The sequence below is a fragment of the Notamacropus eugenii genome, chromosome 2 (genome assembly GCF_028372415.1).
Source record: "Notamacropus eugenii isolate mMacEug1 chromosome 2, mMacEug1.pri_v2, whole genome shotgun sequence".
Lineage (NCBI taxonomy): Eukaryota > Metazoa > Chordata > Mammalia > Diprotodontia > Macropodidae > Notamacropus > Notamacropus eugenii.
The window spans coordinates 422,808,645-422,835,370 of record NC_092873.1 but is presented as its reverse complement, the minus strand read 5'-3'; the positions used below and the strand labels follow the sequence as shown (position 1 = coordinate 422,835,370).

Here is a 26,726-nt window from a genome sequence, read left to right as displayed (position 1 = left end):
CCCAGGCCATAGGGAGAAATTTTTTAAAAAAGTGTGTGTGTGTGTGTGCATGTGTGTGTGTATGTGTGTGTTTGTGGTGTGTGTGTTTCATAATTAATGATAGTACACATTGAAAAATAAATATTTGGTCAATAGGGAATTTCTGGCCAGATCCCAGGCACTTCCATAGAGGATGATAACGCCTCCTTCCATTTCGAAATGTGGTTATTCCCTAACCAGTCCTTCATTCAATTTCTACCTGTCCCATCTGACATTCTTCTTTTTACTTTCCAAAATGCCCCCTTACTATTGATTGCTCTGCCAATAGTCTCAAGATTCTAAGACCACTTCCATGACTGAATCACTTTATGTTTTAAAGTCATGATCATTTGAGGACACTGTGCCTCCATTTACCTGTATTGGGATAAAATTCTCAGTGCCCCATTTTAAGAAGTGCTGTGCGGCACAGAGTGTGCAAGGCGCCGTAGAAGTTATCTGGTTGATCTTAACCTGTTCTTTTGCCTTTGGCTGGTTAGCTCAGATGAATGAAACATGGCATGGTATCAATAAGACCAAGGTCAGGGGTTCAGTCTTCTCTCTGGTCCAGTTAGCTTTGGTCTTTTCCACAAACACAGACCTACTTCCTTAATCTTACCCAGCTGCCTCATAAACTCATGCAGCTGGTCACAAGGGGGACCAGACAAGAGGGTGTAAATGGTTCATTGAAAACTTATTCCCACTTCTGGAGGAAAAAAAAAAAAACACAACACAAGTAAATGCTCATGTCCCATTGGAGGTGGGTCAGTAGTCTTTTTTGTATGTATCACTTATATGATCTGAAGCATAAGTGCTGCTTTTGTTAGGTAGAAGGCTCACATTACTTGGAGGCTGGCATTTTAATGTACATTATCACATTTATTGTCCTATCAAAACCAGATGTTTTAAATTAGGGCTAGAAATTCCATAACACAGATTGGATTACCTCTGGGTCACCCTACCACCTAACACACACTGCTCAGCTGTATTTTGTTATGGCTTTAATAAGAGCAATAATGTGTTTCCACAAGTTTTAGACTGGTATTAGATGACATGTGGGCTAATTTTGGTGGGTTGAGCATACCAGTAGGGGGTTATGCAAACCAGAGCAATTTGCTTTCCAAACAATGGGAGAACATGTGAAGAGGCAAAGCTAATAATCCCAGCATGGTGTTTTCTTTTTCTCCCTCTCTTTTTCTCCTACTCATTCTCTCCAAGGTCCCCAAAACTTTTTCAGTAATGGAATCTACCTCTGATGAATAACTTTCTCAGTTCAGCCAAGCCTATTGGATCTTGCATCTCATTTTTCTTTTCCATAGTGCATCAACATTGGCAGAATTAAAATAAGGAGGCTAACCAAATTGATAGTATTTCTGAATTGAAAAAATGCTGTAATCAATGCAAAGTTAGATAAGGTAAGGAAAAAGAAATAAAAGCCTATGTGGACTCAAGCCAAGAATTCATCTGTTTGCATTAATAGGTTCCAGCAATGGTACTACAGGCACGGAAAGCCTGTTCGCCACTGCACTTAGCAAGCACACTAGCTTAAAAATAAACTTTGACAACGTAGATCTCTTTGTCCTTTCAAGAATGGAAAACATTATGTACTTCAAAGCATACTAAGGCTGACTCTAAAATATACTTGGGATATTAATCCTCTAGCAATTGGTAGGGTCATTATATGGCATCCAGTACATGGATGCTTTGTGTGTAAATAGTACATGAGCCCCAGAGAACTAGTGAGAATAAATGACACTAATGATTTTGATCTGTTCATTCATAGTAAGGAAGAAGCATCTGTCTTTTAAAGTCCTCTGGAACAGTTGGGTTGCAGTTCTTCATCATCCCTAATCAGGGAATGTGCTCCTGAGCCAAAATGCTAAGACAGTGAGTATTTTGGTAGCATAGTTCACTAGCATTCAGCAACACACGTTCACTTTTGAGTCTTTTGGACAGGAAATCCATCTATGGGAGCAGCGTTCATGAAAGCAAGAAAACAGTATGGGACGATGGCTTGGGAGTGGATGTGACCTGGTGCAGAGAATTACAGAGAAGAAACCTTCAAGGAAGAATAATATTAAGGATCAAAAGCATGATGACTCCTGATGAAAACATCACCAAATGATGAACCCACGAGCAAAAAAAACCTTCTTCTGTAAGTATCTTTTTCCAATCTTCTGAGCACTTTGTTTTATAGCAAAGGAGGCTCTTTTGGAAATTTACTTTCCAAATTTTTGCATCATGCTGAATCTACTTGAAAGCTAGCATTTTATGGAAGTCTTTGTTACAAACTAGTCTATGATTAAATTCATTGAGTCACTCCATAATACAGGAGTTTGTTTCTTTATTTTTGTAATTTTTAGAGAAGTTATACATTAATACAGGCATATTTGATACTATAACAGGTATTTTCTATCAGACTTGCATTGCATATAGAGATAATACAATTATTTTAGGCACATCTGTAACTTTCAATGTATCTGTGGGATAATGATTTATACTTTATCTTCTTTGTCTCCCTGTTATGACCAGGACCTCTTGCATAAAGGGGGAATGAATTTCTTTGTTCAGATAAGGGCTCATGCATCATTTAGAATTTATAGAAAAAGAATTTTATCAACAAGTTTCAGAATCCTATTTGTATGATTGGGAGGAGATGAATTAGAGCACTGGGAATGGACTGGAGAAGATGCGAGAATTCCTAATTGGGGTCAATAATTAATACCCGTTTCCCCCTTCCCTAAGACTACAGTGGGCTTGCTGACTTATTTTATGAAAAACATTTAGATGTTCTGTACTTTGATTTCTCCATAAACAAGTTGGAGAAAGTAATATCTTTGCCTACCTCTGCCAAGCTTTTAGGAATATTGAGGGATAAATGAAGTGGTTTTGGAAATATGATGTGAGCTCCTCAGAAGCATAGCACTACTCAAATATAAAATATAGTAGAATCTCTTTATGTCACTAGTTTTGGGGGAAACAGTGGATAACTTCTTTTTTCCTAATGCTTACCTGCATTAAGTACTGGTCCTACTATACTAATATATCTTCATTAAGGAAAAGGGCACAAAATTGGACTTGTGGTAAAATTAAGCTGAATAATAAGGAGATTTTACTAGATTGTTCACTCTGAGTTTTTCTTTAACAGTAGCAAATTGTCTGTTTTTCGTTTGAAAGATATTAAACTTAGCACTCATTCAACGGTGGCACTCTTCCAAATGCCTTACTGACATTAAAAAATTAACGGTGAGCACCATGTCCAGGGAACACATATGTACTATCCAATGGCTAGCATGAACATGTAACATTGGGATAAATGACTAGGCAAATATAAATGATCAAGTTCAGAGCATTACTATGATTTGGAGGGTTAGTTAGCTCTGCATACAGATGGAGGAGGCCGGTTTCAAGTGTAAGGGGGCAGGAGAACCAGCAACCATAGGAGTTGGAAGGGGGGAAGGGTTCATGGTATTAGACTGAATATGTGTCTACATGGAGGAAGAACAGGGAAATAAGAGAAAAAGAAAAATATTCTAGAGGAAAAAGCAGAGCAGTGGAGAACTATGCAGGTAAGGAAAGTTTTATGTTAAATGGAGTTGGGTCCAAACAAACTTTTTTGAAGATGATTGTATGGCAGTGTTGCTTCTGAATAGGAGTGGTCTTAAGAAGTAATTCATATGACTTGTTAGAAGAATCAGCTTGTATCAGTGGCATTAAAACTAACCTGCTATACTCGGTGAACACTTTCTAACATTAAAGTGAATCCTCTTAAATAATTCCATAAATTTGCCTTTTCCTCTTGGGAGTGCCACTGATTCATCTTGGTGTCTCCATTTGGACTTATTTCTACTTGCAAATTAAACCTTTACAAGGATCATATTGAGCTTTCTGCATAGGGAAGGTGATGAATTGGTGGCCCATTTGCTAATGATATTAGAAATGAAAGGAATCTCTTCTATGTTTTAGAATGAAGATCTTCATTTTCAAGCAAAAAATAATGACGTTATCTAAGATCCATAGCTCTTGCTGAAATAAGAGAAAGATGTTTGAATAGAAGATGAGCACACACTGATTTACTGTATAGCATGAGAATTTAGATTTTTAGAGGATTTGATTGAAAAGGAATATGTAGGGTTAAACTCCATGCTCAGAAGGCTTGGTATTGAGCATAGTGCTTTGTACTTAGTAAATACATATTGAATTAAATTATTGATGAAATCCTATAATTGATCCTCATGGTTATTTAAAGTTTTCTAAAGGATGCCATTACACCAAGTAATGAATAAGCAGTAAAAAGAGACACCCATATTCTCCTCATAGTGGGCTTAAAATATAAAATAATTAGAAAGTAAAGACCTCACATATATGGGGAAAGAACGACCAAGACAATCCAGGGATATTGATCTTAGAAATTATGCAAAGTACAGTGATATCTGAATTTATGTCTTCTTGTAGTCACTTTATCAGTTGCTTTAGAGTTGATTTTCACCTTTTTGATTTTCACATCTTACATGGCTTGGTTAACTGGATCTGCCATGCTTTAATCCAATTTAGGCACTAAAATGGCTCAGAAAAGTGGATTGGCCATTGTTAAACCAACTCTTTGCCCCACATTATTGGTAGAACTTGTCTAGCTGCATTAGTTAACTTATTATGGCCTAAGATCTCTTAAAAGAAATAGAGCAAGGAAAAAGTATTTTGAGGTTGAAGCAGCTCACCTTTACCCTTCTTATGGTCTTCCTTGTACCTACTGGTTGATGTTGCAGAAGTTAAAGTCATGTGAGGAATTTGGGCTTATGGTAGGTTGCTTCACTTCTGTGAGTGCTCTTGTACAGAACAAAACATACTGGATTGTTCCATAAGGCGTCAGCCTTGGTCTTAAACATTGCTACTTCAATTTGCCTGGCCATGTGGTGTACATCACAGGGACAGAAATTAAAGTATAGCATCCTGTTGTTGGATTGAGTATTTCAGCCATGGGGCATCCTGTGCCAGTAGGTAGAATGTCTACAGGAGGTTGGCGTGGTTACCAGAAGCAATTGCATTAGAGGGAGAAGCACTTCCTTGGAAAATGAAGCAAATGACAGATAACAAGTGCTGCTGGGGACTGATTTTGCTGTGTGTGTGGTGAAAAGAAAGGTTGCCAAGGGAAAGCACACTTGGAGAGGAAGGGGGAAATGTTTCCTTACTAAGTATAATGGCAAAGAGAATCCCCTTACTGTTGACCAGCATAGGAGGCTAACCCCTCCTCAATCCTTTGGTGACTTAAGTGTCTTGAGAATCTGGGTACCATAATAATGCAGAGAAGCCAATCTCCAGGAAAAGATACTTCCATATAATTCCCAACATCAATTATTGGGATCAAAGTTAAATGCAACAGTGTCAGAACATTGGATGATTTTTCTTAGTGATTTGGATACGTATTCATTTAGTTCTAGTGATTCCAGAATAAAGATGTTGCATCATTGTAACAATAACAAAATAACTAACTTTTTTACAGTGATTTAAGTTGGCAAAGCAAGCCTTATGACATAACACAGTTTATCTCATTTTATCCTCACACAGCCCTGTGAGGTACATACTACTACTATATCCATTTTACAGATGAGAAAACTGAGACTAGGAGAGTATAAGTGACTTCCTCAGGTCACACAGGTAGTATCTGAGGCAGGATTTGAACGGGGGGCTTTCTGACCCCAAGTCCTTCATTCAATCATGAAACATTTAGATGATATTAATTGAACTTGTACTTCTTGGCAGGTAGAAACAGCTGAGCCTAGCATCCAGTTATTATAATGGATAATGTTAATTACATAACATTCATGCAAGGTACTCCATGTACCTACTCTGCCTTTCTACCTGCTTTCCCAGAAAGCACACTAGAAGGGGCTTTCCAGTATCCTTAAGTCCCTCCTAATGTTTCTTGTGTCTGTCTCTCCACTAAAAAGCTAAAAAGACTTGTAGTCTTGTGTCATGATATTTGGGGTCTCTCCCCAATCTTCCCCTTAATCCTTATTTGTCATAAAAAGTTGATTTCTGAGTACCTCAAATGATGCTACGTGCCCCAGGCACCTTTGGTGTTGGTTGGCCCTAGTTCCAGAGCTGTTAGTTTTGACTCTGAGTTCTCTCTTCATGCATTCCCTGGGATCTCTGTTCATAGAGTGAGGAACCCTGTCAGTCTGTGTTTTCAGGGGAAGGAGGATCTGAGATCAAGCACTTGTTTGTCTTTCCTATCTGAGAAATGGGAGCATAATAGGGGCATGATTTGATCTTCTGACATCTCAGAAGGAACCACTCTGCGGCGGTCTGTACATGGGTTCTGCTAAACCAGGTCATGCTCTGAGGCTTTTTCTGTAATTGCCATCAAGGACAGGATTGAGCTGAGAAGAGATCGTTTGTCTATAATGAGAATAATAGGTGAGGTTATGGATGGCTTTGTGGCACACACTAGTAAAAATAATGAATATGAAAGAAAGAATATTTGCAAAGTACTCTTTACTTTGTATAATTTTATTTTTGTTAACACTTTTTGCTTTACGTGTTTTATTTTTATATCATGCACAGTTCCATCTAAGGGCTCGGTGGATCGGGCACTGGACCAGGAGTCAGGAAGATCTGAGTTTAAATCTGACCTTAGACATTTACTAGATGTGTGATTCTGGGCAAGTCACTTAACCCTGTTTGCCTCGGTTTCCTTATCTGTAAAATGAGTAAGAGGGAAATGGCAAACTACTCCAGTATCTTTGACAAGAGAGCCCCAAATGGCGTCATAAAGTGTTGGATATGACTGAAATACTGAACGAGAGCAACCACAAAATATTTCCATCTATATCCCTACCATCCCATTCTTGCTCAAGAGTTAGGGGGCACCATAGTGCATAGAGAACTGGACTTGGGGTCAGGAAAACCTGAATTCAAATGTGGCCTCAGATAGTTAATAATTTTGTGTTCCTGGGCAAGTCACTTCTGCCTGTCTCAATTTCTTCAGCTGTAAAATGAAGATATTAATAGCAGGTTGTTGTGAGGATAAAATGCTATAATATTCACAAAGTGCTTGGCCTTAGCACAGTGTATGGTATATAGCAGGCACTTAATATATGCTTATTTCCTTTTTTATAAAAAATAGCTTTTCACACCCATAATCCTTTACTTCTCCAAGGAAAGGAGGGAGGCACATTCTTTTTCCATTCTTTTCTGGGGCCAAACTTGGTCGTTATAGTTATACTGCGCAGAATTTCATTTTAGTTTTCCTGCTAACCATTGTCATGTATATTGTTATCTTGATTCAACTTATTTTTTCTCTGCAATAATTCATATAAATCTTCTTGAGATTTTCTGAATACTTCATATTTGTCATTTCTTTTAGTGAAGTTATATGTTATTGCATTCATGCACCATGATTTGTTTAGCCATTCCCCAACTGATGAGCTTTACTACACTTCTTTACTATCAAAAAAGGGCCATAACTAATAATTTAATCTGCATGGGAGCTTTCTGTCTGACCTATCTGGGGTACATGTCTTGTAGTAGGAACTGAGTCCAATGGTATGATATTTTTGCCACTTTCTAGACATTAATTTCAACTTGTTTTCTAGAATCGTTGGACAATTACCCAAACAACAACGTATTAGTCTCCCTATCTTTCCATATCCTCTCTAACTTTGGCTATTCACATCTTTTGTCATCTTTCCCAACTTTCTGGGTAGGAAGCAAAACCTTGGAGTGTTTTTAATATGCTTTTGTCTTATTAGTAATTGAGATAACACTGGACCTGGAGTCAGGAAGACTCACTCTTTTGAATTCAAATCTAGCCTAAGACACTTACTAGCTATTTGACCCTGGGAAAGTCAATTAACCCTGTTTACCTCAGTTTCCTCATCTCCAAAATGAGCTGGAGAAGGAAATGGTGCTCCAGTATCTGTGCCAAGAAAAGCTCCAAATGCAGTTACAAAGAGCTGTACATGACTGAAACAACTGAACAACGTAATATTAGTAGCTACTTGGAGCAAGTTCTTATGATTGTTAATAGTTTTCAATTCATCTTTTGAAAATTATTTGTTTATACTTTTGGCCACTTATCCAATGGGGTAGAGCTCTTTCTTATACATTCCTATTAATAATTCCATATATGTATATATATATATATGTATATAGGCTGTAAAGAGTATTGATAAGCATTTAGCACAGTGTTGGCACATAACAGATTCTATTCCATTCCTCTTCCCTCTCATATCCTTATTAGAAATATTTGATGCAAATATTTTTGCCAGTTGATGGTGTTCCTTCTTATTTTAATAATGTTGATTATGTTCATGTAAAACTTTTTCAATCTCATGTAAATTAAATATTTTTAAAAATTATGTCTTATTATTTTCTCTATCCCTTACTTAATTTGAAATTCACTTCTATCCAGTTATGAAAAGTACCTGATCTTGTTCTCCTCTGACTTCTTTTTAATGATGTGATCCTTTATATTTAGATCCTATATTCAGCTTGAGTTTATTGTAGTATATGGTATAAAATGTCTATGAGACATTCTCCTTTATAGAGAGTAAGAACAGAAAGGTTAAACTGGGTCATCTGATAGGCAGTAACACATAAAAGATAAAAGGATGGACTTGGAGTTAGGAAATCCTGAGTTTAAATCCTGCCTCAGTAGCTTATTTGCTGTGAGATGCTAGGCAAGTCACAACCTCTATCAGTCTCTGCTTCCTCATCTGTAAAATGGGGATAATAGTAACAGTTTCCTCCTGGGGCTTTTGTGAGGATAAAGTGAGATTGAATATATATAATTTTTGCTGTTCAGTCATTTTTCAGTTGTCTCTTACTCTCTGTGATCCCCTTTGGAGTTTTCTTGGCAAAGATACTGGAATGGTTTGCCATTTACTTCTCCAACTCATTTTTCAGATGAGGAAACTGAGGCAAACAGAGGTAAGTGGCTTGCCCACAGCTAGTAAGTATCTGAGACTGAATTTGAACTCATCTTCTTGTCTCCAGGCTTGATGTTTTGTCCACTGTACTACCTAACTGCCCTTTCAAAGCACTAGAGGAATCCATGAATCTAATGCTATGAGAGAGACTTTTATGTTAATATTTTGAATGACTCATTAATTTACAATCAGTACTCTGAATGAGCTCCATATGAAGGATTCTGTCCCTTAATCTCTGGATGATCTACCTCCTACATGTTTTTTGCTACCTTTAAAATGAATAATGAAATACATACTCTTCTATGCACAAAGGCATAACTAACTATATCTAAACTTTCACCCTCGATGGAGTACTTTTGCTATCTCGAGTCCCCAAGTGCTCTGTTTACTTGTGACAGGATAAATATCTCCTCCTGTCCTTTCCCCAACAATTCCATATTAAATCCTATCCCAAAACTAAAAAGTATAGGTACTGGGCATGAAAACTCAAGACCATGCAAAATTATTCTGCAGGGTTAAAATGGCAATGTGTAAAATTCATCTCTTTGCTCGAAAGAGGTACATTAAGTATGGAGTGAGATTCAGGGCTAAATCCTTCAAACATTCCAAAGGCAGGTTGTCTTTATGGATGTCAATAGTAAGATGCAAGGGTGGTTAGCACAAGTGTTAGATATCTATCCTCAAGGAAATGACTGGTTTCATTTCTCATCCAACTGTACCTTTTTGTATTTCTCCATCATGCCTCCAGGAACCTCAAACCTAGGAACCTCATTATCCTGCAAAATTGAGTCATCCTTGGTACACCTCATTAGCCTCTCTGGTTGGAGAATGGAGCAAAAAGATCTTTTTAAAACATCCATTTAAGGACAGGACTCAGGGCAGCTACCTCTTTATTTTCTAGGCAGTCTAGCTAGTTCTTTTGACTTCTCCATCATGCTCCCAGGGTCAGGTGTTTCCCCTCCACCTCCCACCTTCCACCCTTTTCAACGTCCTTTTGTCTATTATTTTCTCCCTTTAGATTGCAAACCATTTGAGGGCAGCTGTCATTCTTTCTCCACATTTGTGTCCCCAGTGCTTAGCACAATGTCTTGACTATGGTAAGTGCTTAATAAATGCTTACTGGCTGATTGATTCATTTCTGAGTGAAATATCTGGATACTTATTAAAATCAGAATACTGTGTGGCCAGCATAATCGATAACTTTCTTCATGAGCTTAACGTAGCTCCAGTTTTTTTTAAAGGACTTCTTGTTTTTGATTTCATTGTGTAAATTTTGGTTTAAAAGTGACTTCACTCACTAGACACCTTAGAGAACAGCACTGAGGTATTGAGACAGAGTACATTTTTCCTTAAAAGAGAAAAAATTTTTTGACAGAAGTCTTCGCTTTGCTTAGATGTTACTCACCCTGAATTCTCATTATTATAACTTTGCTATAGACCGTAAAGTCAAAATAAAAGCACTAGAGTTAACAGGATGATGTTACAGGGTGTTAAAGAGGATAGTGGCAAGTGACATTTTTTTCCATTTAGACATTTTTGTGCTTTTAAACCTAGAGAAAAGAGGGCAAGGTGCATAGGAGAATAATAAGTAAAGCATCCACACTGGCTTTTCTTATTTATGTGTTTTTCAACCACTCTGGGGAATACCACCACCAACTAAACAAACAAAAACCCCCCCAAAACCTTGTTCCTTTTTTGCTTTATGTGTTAATGTTTTCTTTATTGCTGTTGTTGGTGGGATGGGTGGGTGATGTAAAGGAAATCAGGAATTCTTACTTCCACAGGGTAAAATGTCTTCTTTTCTTAAACAGAAGATTATGGTGTTCCTTGCTTTGATATGAGATACCCTATCTTCTCTACATTCTACCCAAGAACAAATGGAGGGGGCAGTGCCGAAGCAAAAGGTTTCTTCACTAGCTTAGTCTTATCCTGAAGCTATGGAAGTTGATTTGGAAAACAACATTTTTTTAGAAGTGATTAAAATAATAATAACTGGCATTTATATAGCACCTTAAGTTTGCAAATCTCTATGTGTGCCATCTCATTTGATCCTCACAACTTATATCCTTATTTTATAAATGGAGAAACTGAGTCACAAAGAGGTTAAATAACTTACCCAGGGTCACATAACTATCAAGGGTCTAAGGTAGGATTTGAACTCAGATCTCCTTGATTCTAAGTCTAGTGCTCTATGTACTGAATCATCCATCTAGCTACCTTGAATTTATTTCAGTGTTCCAATTCAGTCACACATCATTACTATCTGTTCACTGATATTGGAATGGTACATGTTATTTAACACTTCATATCTCGCACCAACCAATTTCCCTTTGGGAGATCATTTGTTAAGAAAGAGAGAAATCCTTTAGCCGGACAGCTAGTGTTTGCCACGTTGGCAGTTTCTAACATAGGGACAGCCATTGCTTCCATTTTTTCTGTTGAAGTTTGCCAGCTATGTATTGACTAAGCTGTCAATCAACTGACGTCATAGAAATCTGGCTATAACTAGATGAGATTGCTTTACACATCCTAAATATGAAGGTATCTTTATGTCTTTGCCTAACTTCTGTTAGAAAGAAAATGGTTATTTTTACATATCTTTTATTAGAGAGGAGCATTTTCTCTTGGACATTACAGACATAGTTTTGCCAATGTCACCAGTGGACTCTGATCCTTTTTGGGTATGATGCTTTCTGCTCTAGAAAGAGAAAGTCAGCTTGGTCATAACATGGTGACAGGATAAGTACATATGGGCTGCTTTATTATTTAAGTTCTAAGATGTGGTAAGCCACAGAGTAATAGGAAGACAGATTTCCTCTCTGGCATTCCTCCACTGCAAGATTTATCTTTTCCTTTTGATAGCTTGGTGAAAGTTTAAGGAAGGACACTACGAAACAAACACGTTTGAAGCTGTTATTAGCAGATGGGTGCATCCCATACTACTTGACAATTAAAAGCATAATAGAATAAACAAGTAAAAGAGTACTCTTTTTTCATATGACATGAAAAAGACAAACATTTCTGAAAAAGAAAAAAAATGTATCATTCTACTAGAATCATCCATTCTGCTTTTGTTGATATGACATGAGCAATAAATGGAGAAACCCCAAGGAAAAAGTGGAGATTGTATTCTTTGTCTTCTTTTTTGCCAGAAGCTTTTCTTTTCAAGTTTTTCCACATGTGTTGAGGATGAGGAAAATGTATTTTTTAATTGTCGTAGGGAGAAAATAATAGCTAACCATGCCATAATGTCATTCCACCTTAGAGAGTGGTCATTTTAGGGCACTTTAACTGAGCAATTATTTTGATTTGTGTAACAAATACAAATTAAGGGATGACATCCATTAGAAGCTGCTATTAAACTTTTAAAGAAATTTGACTTTTTATGAATTTATTCAAAACTGGAAAAGAGAAATTTCTCTCCCCCCAGGAAGCCCTTCCGTCTCATGATGTTGTATTTACGTAGTAGACCATCTGCTACCATTTCCATCAACTGATAAGTCTGTGGCCTTTAGTGTTTCCTTTCCAATATCTAGAAACACCGTGGCTATGGTGCACACAGAAGTAAATTTTCCAGGGGGTGGTGGATACCCACATTATCTTCTATAACTTTTGTCAGTCTTGACTCTTCATTTTCCTGACCCTTCTGGAAACATTAACTCTTTGGCAAGCAATAATGAACACCATCATTTGGTTCTGGATTTTAACAAAAAGTTATGCATTTTATGTATATTTAAAGCACATAGGTAATGAGTAGGATTCAGGGTTCACCATCTGGCTCTATACTACTCTCTGTGGGATTCTGGGCAAATCACTCAATCTCTCTAAGTCCTTGTAAAATGAAGGGCTAGAATTCAGAGGTTCCCAACTCCTACGAACCCCTTTTAAAAAAAAATTACTCAGCACCTCCCTAGAAATATACTTTCTTTTACCTTTTAAGAGTATTTTTTTGAAATTTGCATCATTTCAAAAATATATAAGATTTTTAAAAAGGATGACATCTTAAATTTAATAACTTATTGGAAATTTGGTTTTTTTTTCTGCATTGAAATTTTGATGGTGCAATATTACATCATGTAACCATAGTATTCCTAATCCATGCTGGACTTCCCAACAACTACAGGTTCACCTGCGCTAACTTACTTGATCACTGATTATTTTGTGTGTTTATTTGGAAAGTAATATAATCACTACACCTTTAACTCTGTTGCACAACAGATGAAATGTGTGAACGGTTTTTCAAAATATTCCTCTCTTCTTTCCTTATGGTTCCTCTGCCCCCTTATTTTAATCCAAAGACCCCAGCTGCGCTCTGCAGCACACTACTACTGACCCCAATCATTTTAGCACCTCCCAGGAGGCAGTATCACCTACTTGGGGAACCTCTGAGGTTCCAAGTCTAAATCTATGATCATATGACCTATGACCAGCAGTTACTCTTAGGCCAACAGAGTGTAAGTCAATTTCACTACCTTATTAAGAAAATATTTCACATTTTGATAAATAGTTTAGATTAAAAAAATAGATTGGAATACAGTTTGATGCCATTGTGATTTTTTCCTTATAATTTTCTCTAGTCTCCACTGCCCAACATGATAATGATATTTATGGTATAAAATTCTTCTAACTGTCCCCATTTTTTGTTACAATTACACATGGAATGCCATGTTTTGGCACTGCCGATAGAGTTAGGTTATCACACAGAAGGTATTCAAACACACTATATTCTAACTAAGGTGGCTTACTCTCTAATCTCTTTACATAATATTCCATCTCCAGCCTTCATTCCTCTGCACAGGATATTTTTCTCCCATGCCAGCAGTGTTCTCTTTCTTTACCTCTACTTTTTGAGATCCCTAGTTCAATTCAAAGCATAATTCAAGTACGTCTTCCAAGAGGCATTTCTTGATCCAACAAATTATTAGTTATCTCCCCCTCACCTGCATTCTACTTTGTATCTATTTTGTATTTACTTCTTTATTTGTAACAACAGACGGGCACTGGCCAGTGGGGCTGTGGATTTCTCAAGGGGCCCCATTCCTGGTTTCATGTGGATCACTTCATTCCTGGGGGAGAATGCCTTTTAAAAAGAGGGGCCAGCCTTTTTTTTTGTCTTTCTTTTTTTAGTATCCTCACTTCAAAGCCCAGTGGTAAATGGCTTAAAGTTTAGGTTTGGCTCATGTCTAGAGATTTTCTCAAAGGGGAGAAGGTACTCAAAGTACAATATATATCAGATTTAGGACAGCTATTTATTTTCTTCTTGCAAAACAAAATCTTGAAAAGCAAAAGACTCCAAACACAATATGACAGAGATGCAAAACATGATACAATAACCCACAGCTTCTATGTTACTCTCCTGAGAGGATCATATTTAAAACATTAAACCATGAAATCTAACAGGACTGCTGAACAGCCATTTCAGCTTCATTTTTACTTTGTACTGCTATCAATGGTACGGGTTGAGTTCATCTTCCTGGCACTGGTTTTCCACTCTTAAAAGGGTATTGTTGTAGAAAACCCTTTCTGTGGTTAATCAGCTCTGATAGAGACATGTTATTGTGGGATTGTTTCAATTATGTCTGACTCTTCATGACCCCATTTGGGGTTTTCTTGGCAGATATACATTTCTTTCTCTACCTCATTTGACAGATAGGGACACTGAGGTAAACAGAGTAAGTGACTTGCCCAGAGTCACACAGATTGTTAAGTGTGTGAGGACAGATTTTTAAAATGTTAAACTCCCAAACTCCCAAGTTAACTACTGGGCTTAAAGAAATCCATCTCTTAAGTTCACTATTCAGTCTCCTTTACTAAGGAAAAGAAATACAAAACAGAACAGACTCCTAGAACTTTAAGATCCAGTATGTCAAATGGTAGCCTTCTCTAGGGAGGGATGGGAAGGGAAGGAAGGAGAGGGATACAGTTCAAAATGTACCATATAATAAAAAGTAAAAGACAGCACACACACACACACACACACACACACACACACACACACACACACACTTCCAGTATCAGACTTCTTTATCCTGGTAGTACACATGCTTGATGTCATAACTACCATAATTGACAGGGAAGAGAGGAACCTCTTTTTCTAAATAGGAAGTTCCCACATGTTGAGCAGATGTGAAGAGAGAGTGTTATCAGAGGGCAGAATTACTCTTTTTAGGTTCTAATCAATGAGTTGTTCTTCCTGGCTTGCTGCTGTACCCTCTTTGAAACAGAACAGGATTAGAAAGGAGCACTGGCAAATAGTGAGGATAGCCCAAATCACCTATCTTCTTTTGGTGATTTAATCCTACTCTTGAATTTTTAAGTAAGAAGGCAGTTTAGGTGTTGGGATTGAAAGAGAACCCTGAAGCTTTTAAGAAGATGGTATGCTTTAATAAATGTAGAAATGGAGGGGGATTTTCTTTTCTTTTAAATATATTTTTATTAAATATTTCCCAATTACATTAAATTTTTTTTTCAAAATCCTTTTTGAGTTCTTCCATGGCCTGAAACCAATTCATGCTTTTCTTGGAGGCTTTGGATGGAGGAGCTTTGACTTTGTTGTCTTCTTTTGGCATGTTTTGCTCTTCCTTGTCACCAAAGTAAGATTCTATAGTGTTTTTTTGCTCATTTCCCCAGGTATTTACTTGACTTTTGAGCTCTTTGTCAATGTGTTTTCTGCTTTCAGTTGGGGTAAGGGGTGTGCCAGCTGCCCGATCCCTCCACAATCTGGGGGTCTAGAACTCCAGAAACAGTGGTTGTAGCTGCCCTTGCTGCTACTGTGGCTGTCCCAGGTTCCTCCAACCCTCTCCTGCCTGGACCACTGTACTCTCCTGCACTGGTCCATTGCTTTTTTTCCATTGACTTTCCAATTTGTCCTTAGCATTTTGGGGCTGTGACGTCTGAAAACTGCCCCAAGTGTAAGAGATTGAGTCCCCGCAAGGACTGCTCAGTCCTTTCTGTGCCTGCATGACCCAAACTGCGCTTTGTTCCCAGCATGGCACAATAGACACTTGCCCGCAACCTTCCAGGCTGTCTTGGGCTGGAGATTTGCTTCACTCTGTCATTCTGTGGGTTCTGCAGCTTCAGAATTTGTTTCGAGCCTTCCTTCCTTCCTCCATCCATCCTTTCTTCTGAACAAGACATATTTGTCTATTGCTGTATTCTAGCTGTGGGATTCTTTCGACTCTTGATAATACTTATGATGCTACGTTGACCTTCTTAAATTAAAATTTCAAGTTGCTTTATTCTTCGTACTCTGAGCAACGCTATATTGACAGTTGAGCACTAGAGTAATTTTCATAACCCTCTTTCCATGTATTTTCTCCCGTGAATTACTAGGTATCTCCTGCCCTGATTGATGAATGTTGTTCTAGCAGCCCACAGAAATTCAGTGCCATTTTCACCCTTGTACCTCCGCCCACTATGGGACCCCTTCATGTAGAATAATTTCTGTCTAGAAGAAATTCATATTGCTTCTGCTATCATCTAACCAGATGAAATTATCTTCTGTGACCTTTACTTGACCTATGCTGGAGCAGATAACGTCACTTGAAAAATAAATTGAGTTGTATTTGGAGATGTCTTTATTCATTGTGATTTTTCTTGTTCACCAAGGAAGGCACAAATTCTGTGAACAAGAAAGAGCTAAATCCTTTAGGAAGCAATTTATTTTCTGTGGAATTTCCATAATCTCTGGAGTTATATTTCCAGTCTCCCCTTCAAAGTCAGAACAAACTTTAATTAGCTACCTCCACCATGGATTGGACCAAAGATTGGGTAGAGGAATCATTTAGATTCCCAAATATTTCATTGCTTTTTCCCCACGTAGGAGGGGCTAATCATGGGACCATGTCTGCTTCTAGAATCCTTCATAAATCACCATTTTGAGTAGTTCAAGCTCCAGCTGCCTCACATTCTGCTATACTTTTCTTCCTTTCTTCTCTACATTCTTTCTCTTCTTTTAAAGTGAGAGACAACAATCTTCTCATAGAGAAGGGAAAATGGAAAAGATGAATGTGATTTAGTGGTCAGAGAAATGAATGTAAATATCATAAATAAATACAATGAATACAAATATAAGGCATCTCAAAAGTTGGCTTAGTTTGAAGTTTTTGACAGGAGACCGTTGCAGTAAGACTTTTGGAACATATAAGTAAATACGAGAGGTGGCATGGTAAATGGATAGAAAGCTGCCCTGAGAATCACAGAGACTTGGATTCAAGTTTAGCCTTTATACATACTAACTATAGGATCCAAGAAAAAGTCATTTAATCTCTAATGACCTGCGCAGTTTCTTAAGACTTTAAATTGCTATGCAGTTGCTTATTTGCATTTGTGGATGGAGTTCCTTTACTAGGAATTACCTGTATCAAAAAGCATGAATTAAATTCTATCTTTTGACATTCTTAAAGAGCTCCCTCTTCTCCCCCATACTCATCTCAGATCACCTAGATGCCTTCTGCTACTGTCTCTTCTTTTACCCTGGAATCACAGGAATGGGTAATCCTTTTCCTTGTTAAGGCAAACCTCTCTTTGTGTAGAAGTGATTCAATTTCATTGCATCTTCGCTGTTACCATCCCCACTCTTTCATGTATCTTCAATCTTTCCTTACTTTCAAGTTGCATCCCCACTCCCTACAATTATGCACGTTTCACCCATCTTGAATATATCTTTCTAATGTGAATTAGAAAAAGTGTGTCTTGTCAAAGCCCACTTGAATGCACATGTTCCAATAGTTTGTATAAATTAAAAAAATATTTTTGTATTTTTATACTTGTATCCCCTATACAATCATAATTATATGCCAGAATTAGAGAATTTTATTTTGGTATGTTATATGAGGGATATAACTTCTTTGAGTCACTTCCATTCAATTGAGCACAAGTTTTGTTTTTTCTTTTTGAACACTTACTATGTACTAAGTACTGTATTAGGCACTGAGGGTACAAAGGCAAATATAAAACCATCTCTCTTCCTTCTTCTCTTCCTCCTCCTCTTCCTCCATGTATTTCTCTGTAGTGGTAGTAGACAATGATCAAAGGTTTGCAAAGTGCTTTATAAAGTACTATCTCATTTGATCCTCACAACAAGCCTGGGAGGTCGGTGGCATTATTATTTCTATTTTATAGATGAAGAAACTGAGACAGACAGAAGTTGTGTGTGGCTCAGCGTCACACAATTAGTAACTGTCTGAGGCCAGACAAGAATTAAAGTCTTCCTGGTTCTAGATCCAATACTCTATCCGTTGCACTACCTAGCTGCATCTAGGAAGCTGATTTTATGTTTGTATTAGAGTGGAAGGGGCAGACAATATGTACACAGATACTAAATTTATATAAATGTTCACAAAAGAAACACAAAACAATTTTGGGTGGAGAAATGGTTCTTTAGTTCCAGTGACTAGGGGAATAATTTTCAAAGATTCCATTCTGTCCAGACCTATTGTTATAAACTGACATGTTGCTACAGTGCCAGGAATTGACTTCATCCTGACATCCCTCTTAAGCGATATTCCATCATGTTGTTTGCTTTTGGTGGACCCCTTCAACCACAGACTATGCATTTTTAATGATGGACTGCTGTTGAGTACAGTGTGAGAGAGAGCATTTTTGTTACCTTTGGGAAAAAATAACTCCTTTTTGGCAGTGAAGATGATTATGCTTGAGAGAAAATGTGGATTTCTAGAGTCTAAGGATGAAAAGCTTGAAGGAGACAGCCCAGCCATCCTGACTAGAGAACAAACATCTTAAAATATGAATCCATGACTTGAATAGGATTATTTTTACTACAAAACAGCCCTATAAATTTTCAGTCTTTCATTCTGGAAACTTCTCCCCAGGTTTAACCCTTCCTTTATGTTCTTCCTCTGTACTAAGTAAGAGAAAAAACTCATTATTGACCATGCACCAATTTTTGAACCCCATGATATCCATCTGTTATACACTAATCTTCCTTAGAAGTAGGATATAGAAGACCCATCTCTCAGCTATGCATTAAAATGGGCCAGTAACTTTATTATAAAAACATTCACATAAAATTTTTCCCCATGGCTCATTAAGTGTGTCATTTGCAATGTCTCTCTATTTTATGATAACCTACTCTGGTGGCTTATGAGGAAGCATTTAGAGAATGAATTTAAATCATAGCATTGTACTTTAAATTGTATAACCATAGTCATTATCTAAGAACAATTAGATGTCCTCATAAGCAGCCAAGTGATACGATACACATAGTTTTTTAATTGATGGATGTTATGACACATCTTATAATCAAAATAGCTCACTTTCTATAGTTCTTTTCACACTAAGTAAAAAAATATACTACTAATATATACTAAGCATTTTACATATGTAATTTCATTTGATGTTTGCAACTACCCTGTGAGATAGCAGGGCAGTTAATATTATTATTCCAGTTCTATACAGGAGAAAAGTATAAGGGAAATTAAGGTGAAAAGAATTATAGAATTTTAAGGTGAAAGGATCATAAAGTATCAAAGTTGAGAGGCAAACTAGAAGTCATGTATTTGACACTGCACCTGAAGAGAAATCCCCCTATATATATTTTAAAAGTTAGAGGACAACACATTTATCCTTTTGTGATTTCCCGGAATATTTGAAATTTATGGGTCCCATAGAGTCCCATAGAGTCTCACCTATGGTGAGCCGCCTCTACTCTGGATATTGAGAATACCTCTCTCTTCTATTTTTTTTTTCCATTTCAAGAAAGCCTATATATTAAATACCATGCATTGTATTGAAAGCATCCATCATTTCTTTGCTTTCTTGTAGGTTTTCTTTTGTTATCCCTGTCTTCTAGTTGAACACCCTGACTCTCACTTAGAACCTGAATGACCTTGGACAAACCATTTAATCTTCCTGGGCCTCAGTTTCCTCATCTGTCAAATTAGGGGATTAAACCAGATAAAGTCATATCCAGTTCCTATGGTGCCTGTTCCGCCATTTTTCAGAAAGTTCCATGTTTCATATTGCACTCAATCATACGCTCCTGAGAAGACCCTGCTCCCTTACCATGAAATCCATGACTTCTAATGTTCCTTGTCTTCTTTCAAGTCTCAACTAAAATCCTGTCATCCACAGGAAGTCTTTCCCAAGTCTCCTTAAAGCTGGTGACTTCCATTTGTTGACTATTTTCAATTTATCCCATAAATATCTTATTTGCATATAGCTGTTTGTATGTTGTCTTCTGCAGTAGACCATAAGTTCCTTGAGAAAAAGGACTGTCTTTGACCTTTCTTTGTAATTCCATCACTGAGCAGAATGCCTGGCACACATTGCTTAATAAATATTAGTTGACTGACTGACTTTCAGTACACATGAAACTTGAAGGCTATTGCAACCCAGGCATCTCATGCTGACTAAGGCAAGCGATAGAGAATATGGCAAAGTTATATGGCTAGAATGAGATGACTAGGACTTCCTTCGGGAGGCTAAAACTTAGAAGGCACTGTTAGCATTGATATGCCTCCATCAAATAGAAACAATCAATCAATCACCAATTTAAGAAATTCCAGACATTGTTTCAAGGATTAAATATTCCTGGCTCTCAAAGGGCTTAACATTTTTTAAAATTGTAATTTATTTATTTATTTTTAGTTTTCAACATTCATTTCCACAAGATTTTTAGTTCCAAATTCTCTCCCCATCTCTCCCCTCTGTCCACCCCAAGATAACGTGCTTTCTGATTACCCCTTTCCCCAATTTGCCCTCCCTTCTATCATACCCCTCCCTTCTCTTATCCCCATCCCCTCTATTTTATTGGAGGACAAGATAGATTTCTAAGCACCATTGCCTGTATATCTTATTTCCCAGTTGCATGTAAAAACAATTTTTAACATTCATTTTTAAAACTTTGAGTTCCAACTTCTCTCCCTTCCTCCCTCCCCACCCCCCCTCCCCAACCATCCCCATTAAGAAGGCAACAAATTCAATATATGTTATACATGTGTAGTTATGCAAAAGACTTCCATAAAAGTTATGTTGTGGAAGACTAACTATATTTTCCACCATCCTATCCTGACCCCTGTTTATTCTATTCTCTTTTTTGACGCTATCTCTCCTCAAAAGTATTTACTTCTACTTACGCCCTCTTCCCATTAGCCCTCCCTTCTGTCATCCCTCTACCCCCTGCTTATCTCCTTCTCCCTTACTTTCCTGTAGTGTAAGATAGAGTTTTATAGCAAATTGAGTAGGCATGTTATTCCCTCCTTACGCCAAATGTGATGAGAGTAAGGTTCACTTTTTCCCTCTCACCTCCCTCTCATCCCTTCCATTGAAAAAGCTTTTCCTTACTTCTTTTATGTTAGAGATAATTTGTCCCATTCTATTTTTCCCCTTGTCCTCCCAATATATTCCTCTCTCATCTCTTAATTTTATTTTTTTAGATATCTCTTCCTATTCAACTCACCCTGTACCCTTCATCTACTCTAGTACTGAGAAAAGTCTCAACAGTTATAAATATTATCTTTCTATATAGGAATGTAAACAGTTCAACTTTAGTAAGTCCCTTATGATTTCTCTTTCCTGTTTACCTTTTCATGCTTCTCTTGATTCTTGTGTTTGAAAGTCAAATTTTTTATTTAACTCTGGTCTTTTCATCAAGAGTGCTTGAAAGTCCTATATTTTGTTGAAGGACCATTTTCCCCCAGAAGTATTATAGTAAGTTTTGCTGGGTAGATGATTGTTGGTTTTAATCCTAGTTCCTTTGACTTCTGGAATATCATATTCCAAGCCTTTTGATCCTTTAATGTAGTTACCACATTTTGTGTTATCCCTATTGTATTTACACAACACTTGAATTGTTTCTTTCAGGCTACTTACAATATTTTCTCCTTGACCTGGGAGCTCTGAAATTTGGCCACAATATTACTAGGAGTTTTGCTTTGGGGATCTCTTTCAGGAGGTGATCATTGGATTCTTTCAATATTTATTTTACCTTCTGATTCTAGAATATCAGGGCAATTTTCCTTGATAATTTCTTGAAAGATGATGTCTAGGCTCTTTTTTGATTGTGGCTTTCAAGTAGCCCCATATTTTTTAAATTGTCTCTCCTGGACCTATTTTCCAGGTCATTTGTTTTTCCAATGAGATATTTCCCATTGTCTGCTATTTTCTCATTCCTTTGTTTTTCTTTTATAATTTCTTGATTTTTCATAAAGTCATTAGCTTCCATCTGCTCCATTCTATTCTTTAAGGAGTTATTTTTGTCAGTGAGCTTTTGGACCTCCTTTTCTATCTGACAAATTCTGCTTTTTAGGGCATTCTTCTCTTCGTTGGCTTTTTGTATTTCTTTTGTCATTTGAGTTAGTCTTTTTTTATAATGTTATTTTCTTCAACATTTTTTTTGGTCTCCTTTAGCAAGCAGTTGACTCATTTTTCATAATTTTCTTGCATCAGTCTCATTTCTCTTCCCAATTTTTGCTCTATTTCTCTTACCTGATTTTCAAAATCCTTTTTGAGCCTTTCCATGGCCTGAGACCACTGCATATTTTTCTTGCAGGTTTTGGATGGAGGAGCTTTGACTTTGTTGTCTTCTGTTTGCATGTTTTGGTCTTCCTTGTCACCCAAGTAAGAGTCTATCTTCTGATTCTTTTTTCAGTTTTTGCTCATTTCCCCAGGCATTAATTTGACTTTTGAATTCTTTGTCAAGATAGATATATGCTTTCTAGTGAGGGTGGCGGGTGTAATGTCAGCCACTCAATTTCCCCACAATCTATGGGCCTAGAGATCCAGAAACAGTTGCTGCTGCTGCCCCTGCTACTGCTGTGGCTGCTGCTGGTTCCTCCACCCCCTTCCCCCTCTGCCACACTGGGGCTGAGGCTGGACCACTCCACTCTCCCACATTGATCACACAGGCTTTTTCCACAGATCTTCCAATATGTCCTCCAAGTTTTGGTGTCCTGAAGTCTGGAAACTGCCATGGGTGTGAGAGATTCAGTGGCCCTGTGCCTACTCAGGTCTCTATGTACAGGAGTGGCCCATGCTGGACTATGCCCTGCCCCCACTGTGGCACAATAGATACTTTCTGGTGACCTTTCAGGCTGATTTGTACTGGAGATTTGCTTCACTCCATCATTCTGTGGGTTCTGCAGCTCCAGAATTTTTTAGAGCCATTTTTTACAGAGCCATTTGTGGTTCCTTGACATCTCAGCTCTGCTAGAATTGCTAGCTATGGCTCTGTGGGTGTGCCAAATCTGAGAACCCGCATTGTGATAAATTCCATCTTCCTGCTGGGATCAAAAGATCACCACACCAGAGACTTCACAGAATGATCCCTCTGATAATTAAGGTGCACATATCATTTCAATTCAATAAACCTTTATTAAACTCTTACTTTGTACCAGGCTAAGTGCTGATGATGCAAAAAGAGGCAAAAGACAGTCTCTGTCTTCAAGGAACTTACAATCCAATGAGAGAAACAATATGCAACCAAAAATACACAAAGCAAGCCATATACAGAATAATTAGGAAATAATTAAAAGAAAAACTTCCTGTAGAAGGTGGGATTTTAGCTGGGATGTAAACGAAACCAGTAAGGTCAGTAAGTTGATGCAGAGGAGGGAGAACATTCTGGGCATGAAGGAAAGCCAGAGAAAATGCCAGGAGTGGAGAGATGGAGTATTTTGTTTGTAGAGCATCCAGGAGGACATTGGCACTGGGTTGAAGAGTATGTGTTGGGGAGTGAGGTGGCAGAAGACTGGGAAGGTAGAAGGGGGCTAGATTATGAAAGGATGGAACCCAGTTGTGTCATTTGACTTCCCTCTTTTCCTTCAAGATTCAGCTCATATTCGACCTTCTGTAGAAGATCTTTCATGGTGTTAAAGTGCTATATAAATATCGTTAATGTGATTGTTGTAATTATCACATCCATAGTGCTTAGCACAGTGCCTAGCACATCGTAACTGCTGAATAAATGCTTACTGACTGACTGACTTAATATCTATTCCCTTATTGCCCCTCCTCACAAATGTTCCTGTCCTTAGGTGTTTTGTTTTAGACTTTGGGCCTCCCTTTGTATAGGTTAAACATGGTACGATAAAATACCTAAAGTTTTCTGTTAATGGTCTGATTTTTTTTTTTGCATGTGAAACACCTTCCATATATCAGAGCTGCTGTTAAGGACTACGGCTGTGGTAAAACAGCCTTTTCCTCTTTTGGATAGCTCTGTGGGTGGAAAGTTTTTCCTTACAGTATAATCTGGCTCCTGGCATTTTCCATCCTTTGCTCTTAGGTTAGCTCTCTGGCACCAAGCAAAACAAATCTTAGTCTTTCTTTCACAGGACAATCTTTAATCTATACTTTTTCCTACCCCTACAGACGGCAGCATTAGGCTGAATGCAATATGCAATTCAATTGGAATAAATGTAAGTTCTTGTACTTCAGTATCAAGAAAGTCCATTTCACCAGTATAAAATGGGGAAGGCATGATAAGATAGCAGTTGTTCTTGAAAAAGATCTGGGGGTTTTAGTGGTTTACAAGCTAGGTATGATTATGTAGTAATGTGTAAGCAAAAAAGCAATGCAATTTTGGGTTGCATGGAGAGTTGCATAGGTTTCAGCAATAGGGAGGCAATAATCTCACCATACTTTGCCCTAAAAAAAACTTCATTTGGATTACTGTTCTCAGTTCTTGTTTCCATGGTTTTAGAAGAGCTCTCATAAGTTGGGGAGTGTTCAGAGGAGCACAATAAGGATGGTAAATGGTCTTGTGCCTGTATTGTATAATGACTGATTGAAAGAACTGGGCATGTTTAGCCTGAAGGAGAGAAGACTCATGGGGGACAAGATAATTGTCTTCAGTTATTTGAAAGTCAGTCACGTGTTTTGCTCTTTGCAGAGTGAGGAGTTATGCGTGGATTGTATGTTTGTCCTTTGTTCTTGAAGAGGACCATGACATCAAGATGATGACATGATTTGTAGTTGACTTTGATTTGAGTGAGGGAAGGCTGTGCAAGGTCACTAACCTCACTTTCTTCTCCTGAGCCATCTGGGTCTGGTGGCCTGATATTCATCAGAAAGACTGGAGATGGCCCAGGATGCAATGTGAGACCCTGGCCCTTTCAGGCTAAGGTCTTATCACAATCTTACTTTGAGTGAGAGATACACATTCAATGGATAGGCTTCTTTAAGTAGTTACTCAAGGGATGGCCCCTTTAATAAAAAAAAAATCAAATTGGGAAGGGGAGACCCTCAGGGTTCCTGGGTAAAAGAGAAACAGTCACAAAGATCTAGAAAAAGTCAGAAGGAATCATTTTTGCACCCCAGGGCAGCTTAAGGAATTAGAAAGAAGCCTTCAAATACTGGGACTGAGATATGCTACAGGAAGCATTACAGCGTTGCAGGGCTGGAAGGAGGATCAAGGCTGGGTGAGGAAATAACGAAGGAGGAGGTAATCTCAAGGTATCTCTAAAACAGCACTGAGTGTAGGAACCAGTGACTCAGGACAGCTCTGTTGTACACCACTTAGTTTCAGGTAACAGATAGAGAGTGGAAAGAAAGGGTCACATGCATGTTCTGAGCAGGAAACATGTTCCAGAAGCAAATCACAGCTGTAAAGAGACAAATAGAGGCTTGATGTTAGGACAAGCTTCTGGATTATTAGAGCTGCCTCAAAGTGGAATGGGTTGGTTCCCAAGAGTTGATGGATTCTTCTTCCCTAGAGATCTTCAGGCAGAGGCTGGATGGCTACTTCTCAGGAACAGTATAATGAGAATTCCTTTTATGTACAAGTTGAACAAGATGGCTGCGGAAGTCCCTTTATTCTCCAATTTGGCTATTGTCCACTTAGAATCCCACCATTTGCTCACATATCCTCCTCTCCAAAGCCTAACACTATTTCAAGACCCAACCTAAATCACACTAATCCAAGAAACGTTTCTTATCCCCCACATAAAAATGATTTACTTCTCCCCTAAATTCTTTGTAAGACTTTGTTCATACCAGTCATATGGTACTTATCTTATAGTGCCTTGTATTATAGTTATGTATAGACATGTCTTTTTCCATTCCAGGTTGGGGAATACAGGAAATTAAAAGGAATGGAGAATAAATTCAAATGTCAATATTATTATTTATTAACTTTTAGAATAGTTTGGTGGGAGAGGGATTTGAAAGTATTAATTAAAGTTGAGCTTTGGGAATTATCTGCACACTTATATAAAGTTTCCTCCTCTCCCCACTGTATTGTGTACAGTTAAGAATTATATTTACTGCCCAAAGCCACGGAGATTTTTTAGGTTTTCAAAATAAACTTGTAAAAGAGAGCCATTTAGTGATTGGTTACTAAAGCCTCTAATTGTTGCAGGGTGAGGGGGTGCTGAGAGCACTTTTTGGGAGGTGAATAAAATGTGCCAGATACTTAAGTTCCCAGAGTTTCCTGAGATGGTATAATGAATGAGAACTATTTTGTGACAAATGTTCCAAGACTGACTTAAAACACACATGTTTAAGAGACAGGAATAGGAACCGAACCTGTGATTCTGGTGACATTTGGAGCCCCCAGTGAAGATCTTCTACGATTATATGCCAATGCTGTCTCTATTATCAAATCTTCGAGATTTGCCCAGAGCCCTGAGGGATATGAGTGTGACTTACTGAGTGTCATATAGTCAGTATGCACCAGAGTAGGCTAGATTTGAATTCAGTATAGGACAGGTTTTGTTAAACTCAATTTAGAAAAAAACCCCACCAGTGACTGAGCTTGTGGCCATATAAAAACCATGTAGGTTATATAAGGTTTGACAAATGAAAAGAAGAGAGATGAACCCA

General features: G+C 37.8%; 1 protein-coding gene across 1 annotated transcript in view; it reads left to right on the top strand.

Moving 5' to 3' along the window:
• Positions 1–1,861: 1,861 nt before the first annotated feature.
• The window catches only part of KCNK2 (potassium two pore domain channel subfamily K member 2), a 285,195-nt gene continuing 260,330 nt past the window's right edge, over positions 1,862–26,726 (top strand). The window contains exon 1 of the mRNA XM_072647837.1: positions 1,862–2,170. Coding sequence (XP_072503938.1) covers positions 2,137–2,170 — 34 coding nt within the window. The 5' untranslated portion in view covers positions 1,862–2,136. The remainder of the gene's footprint in view (positions 2,171–26,726) is intronic.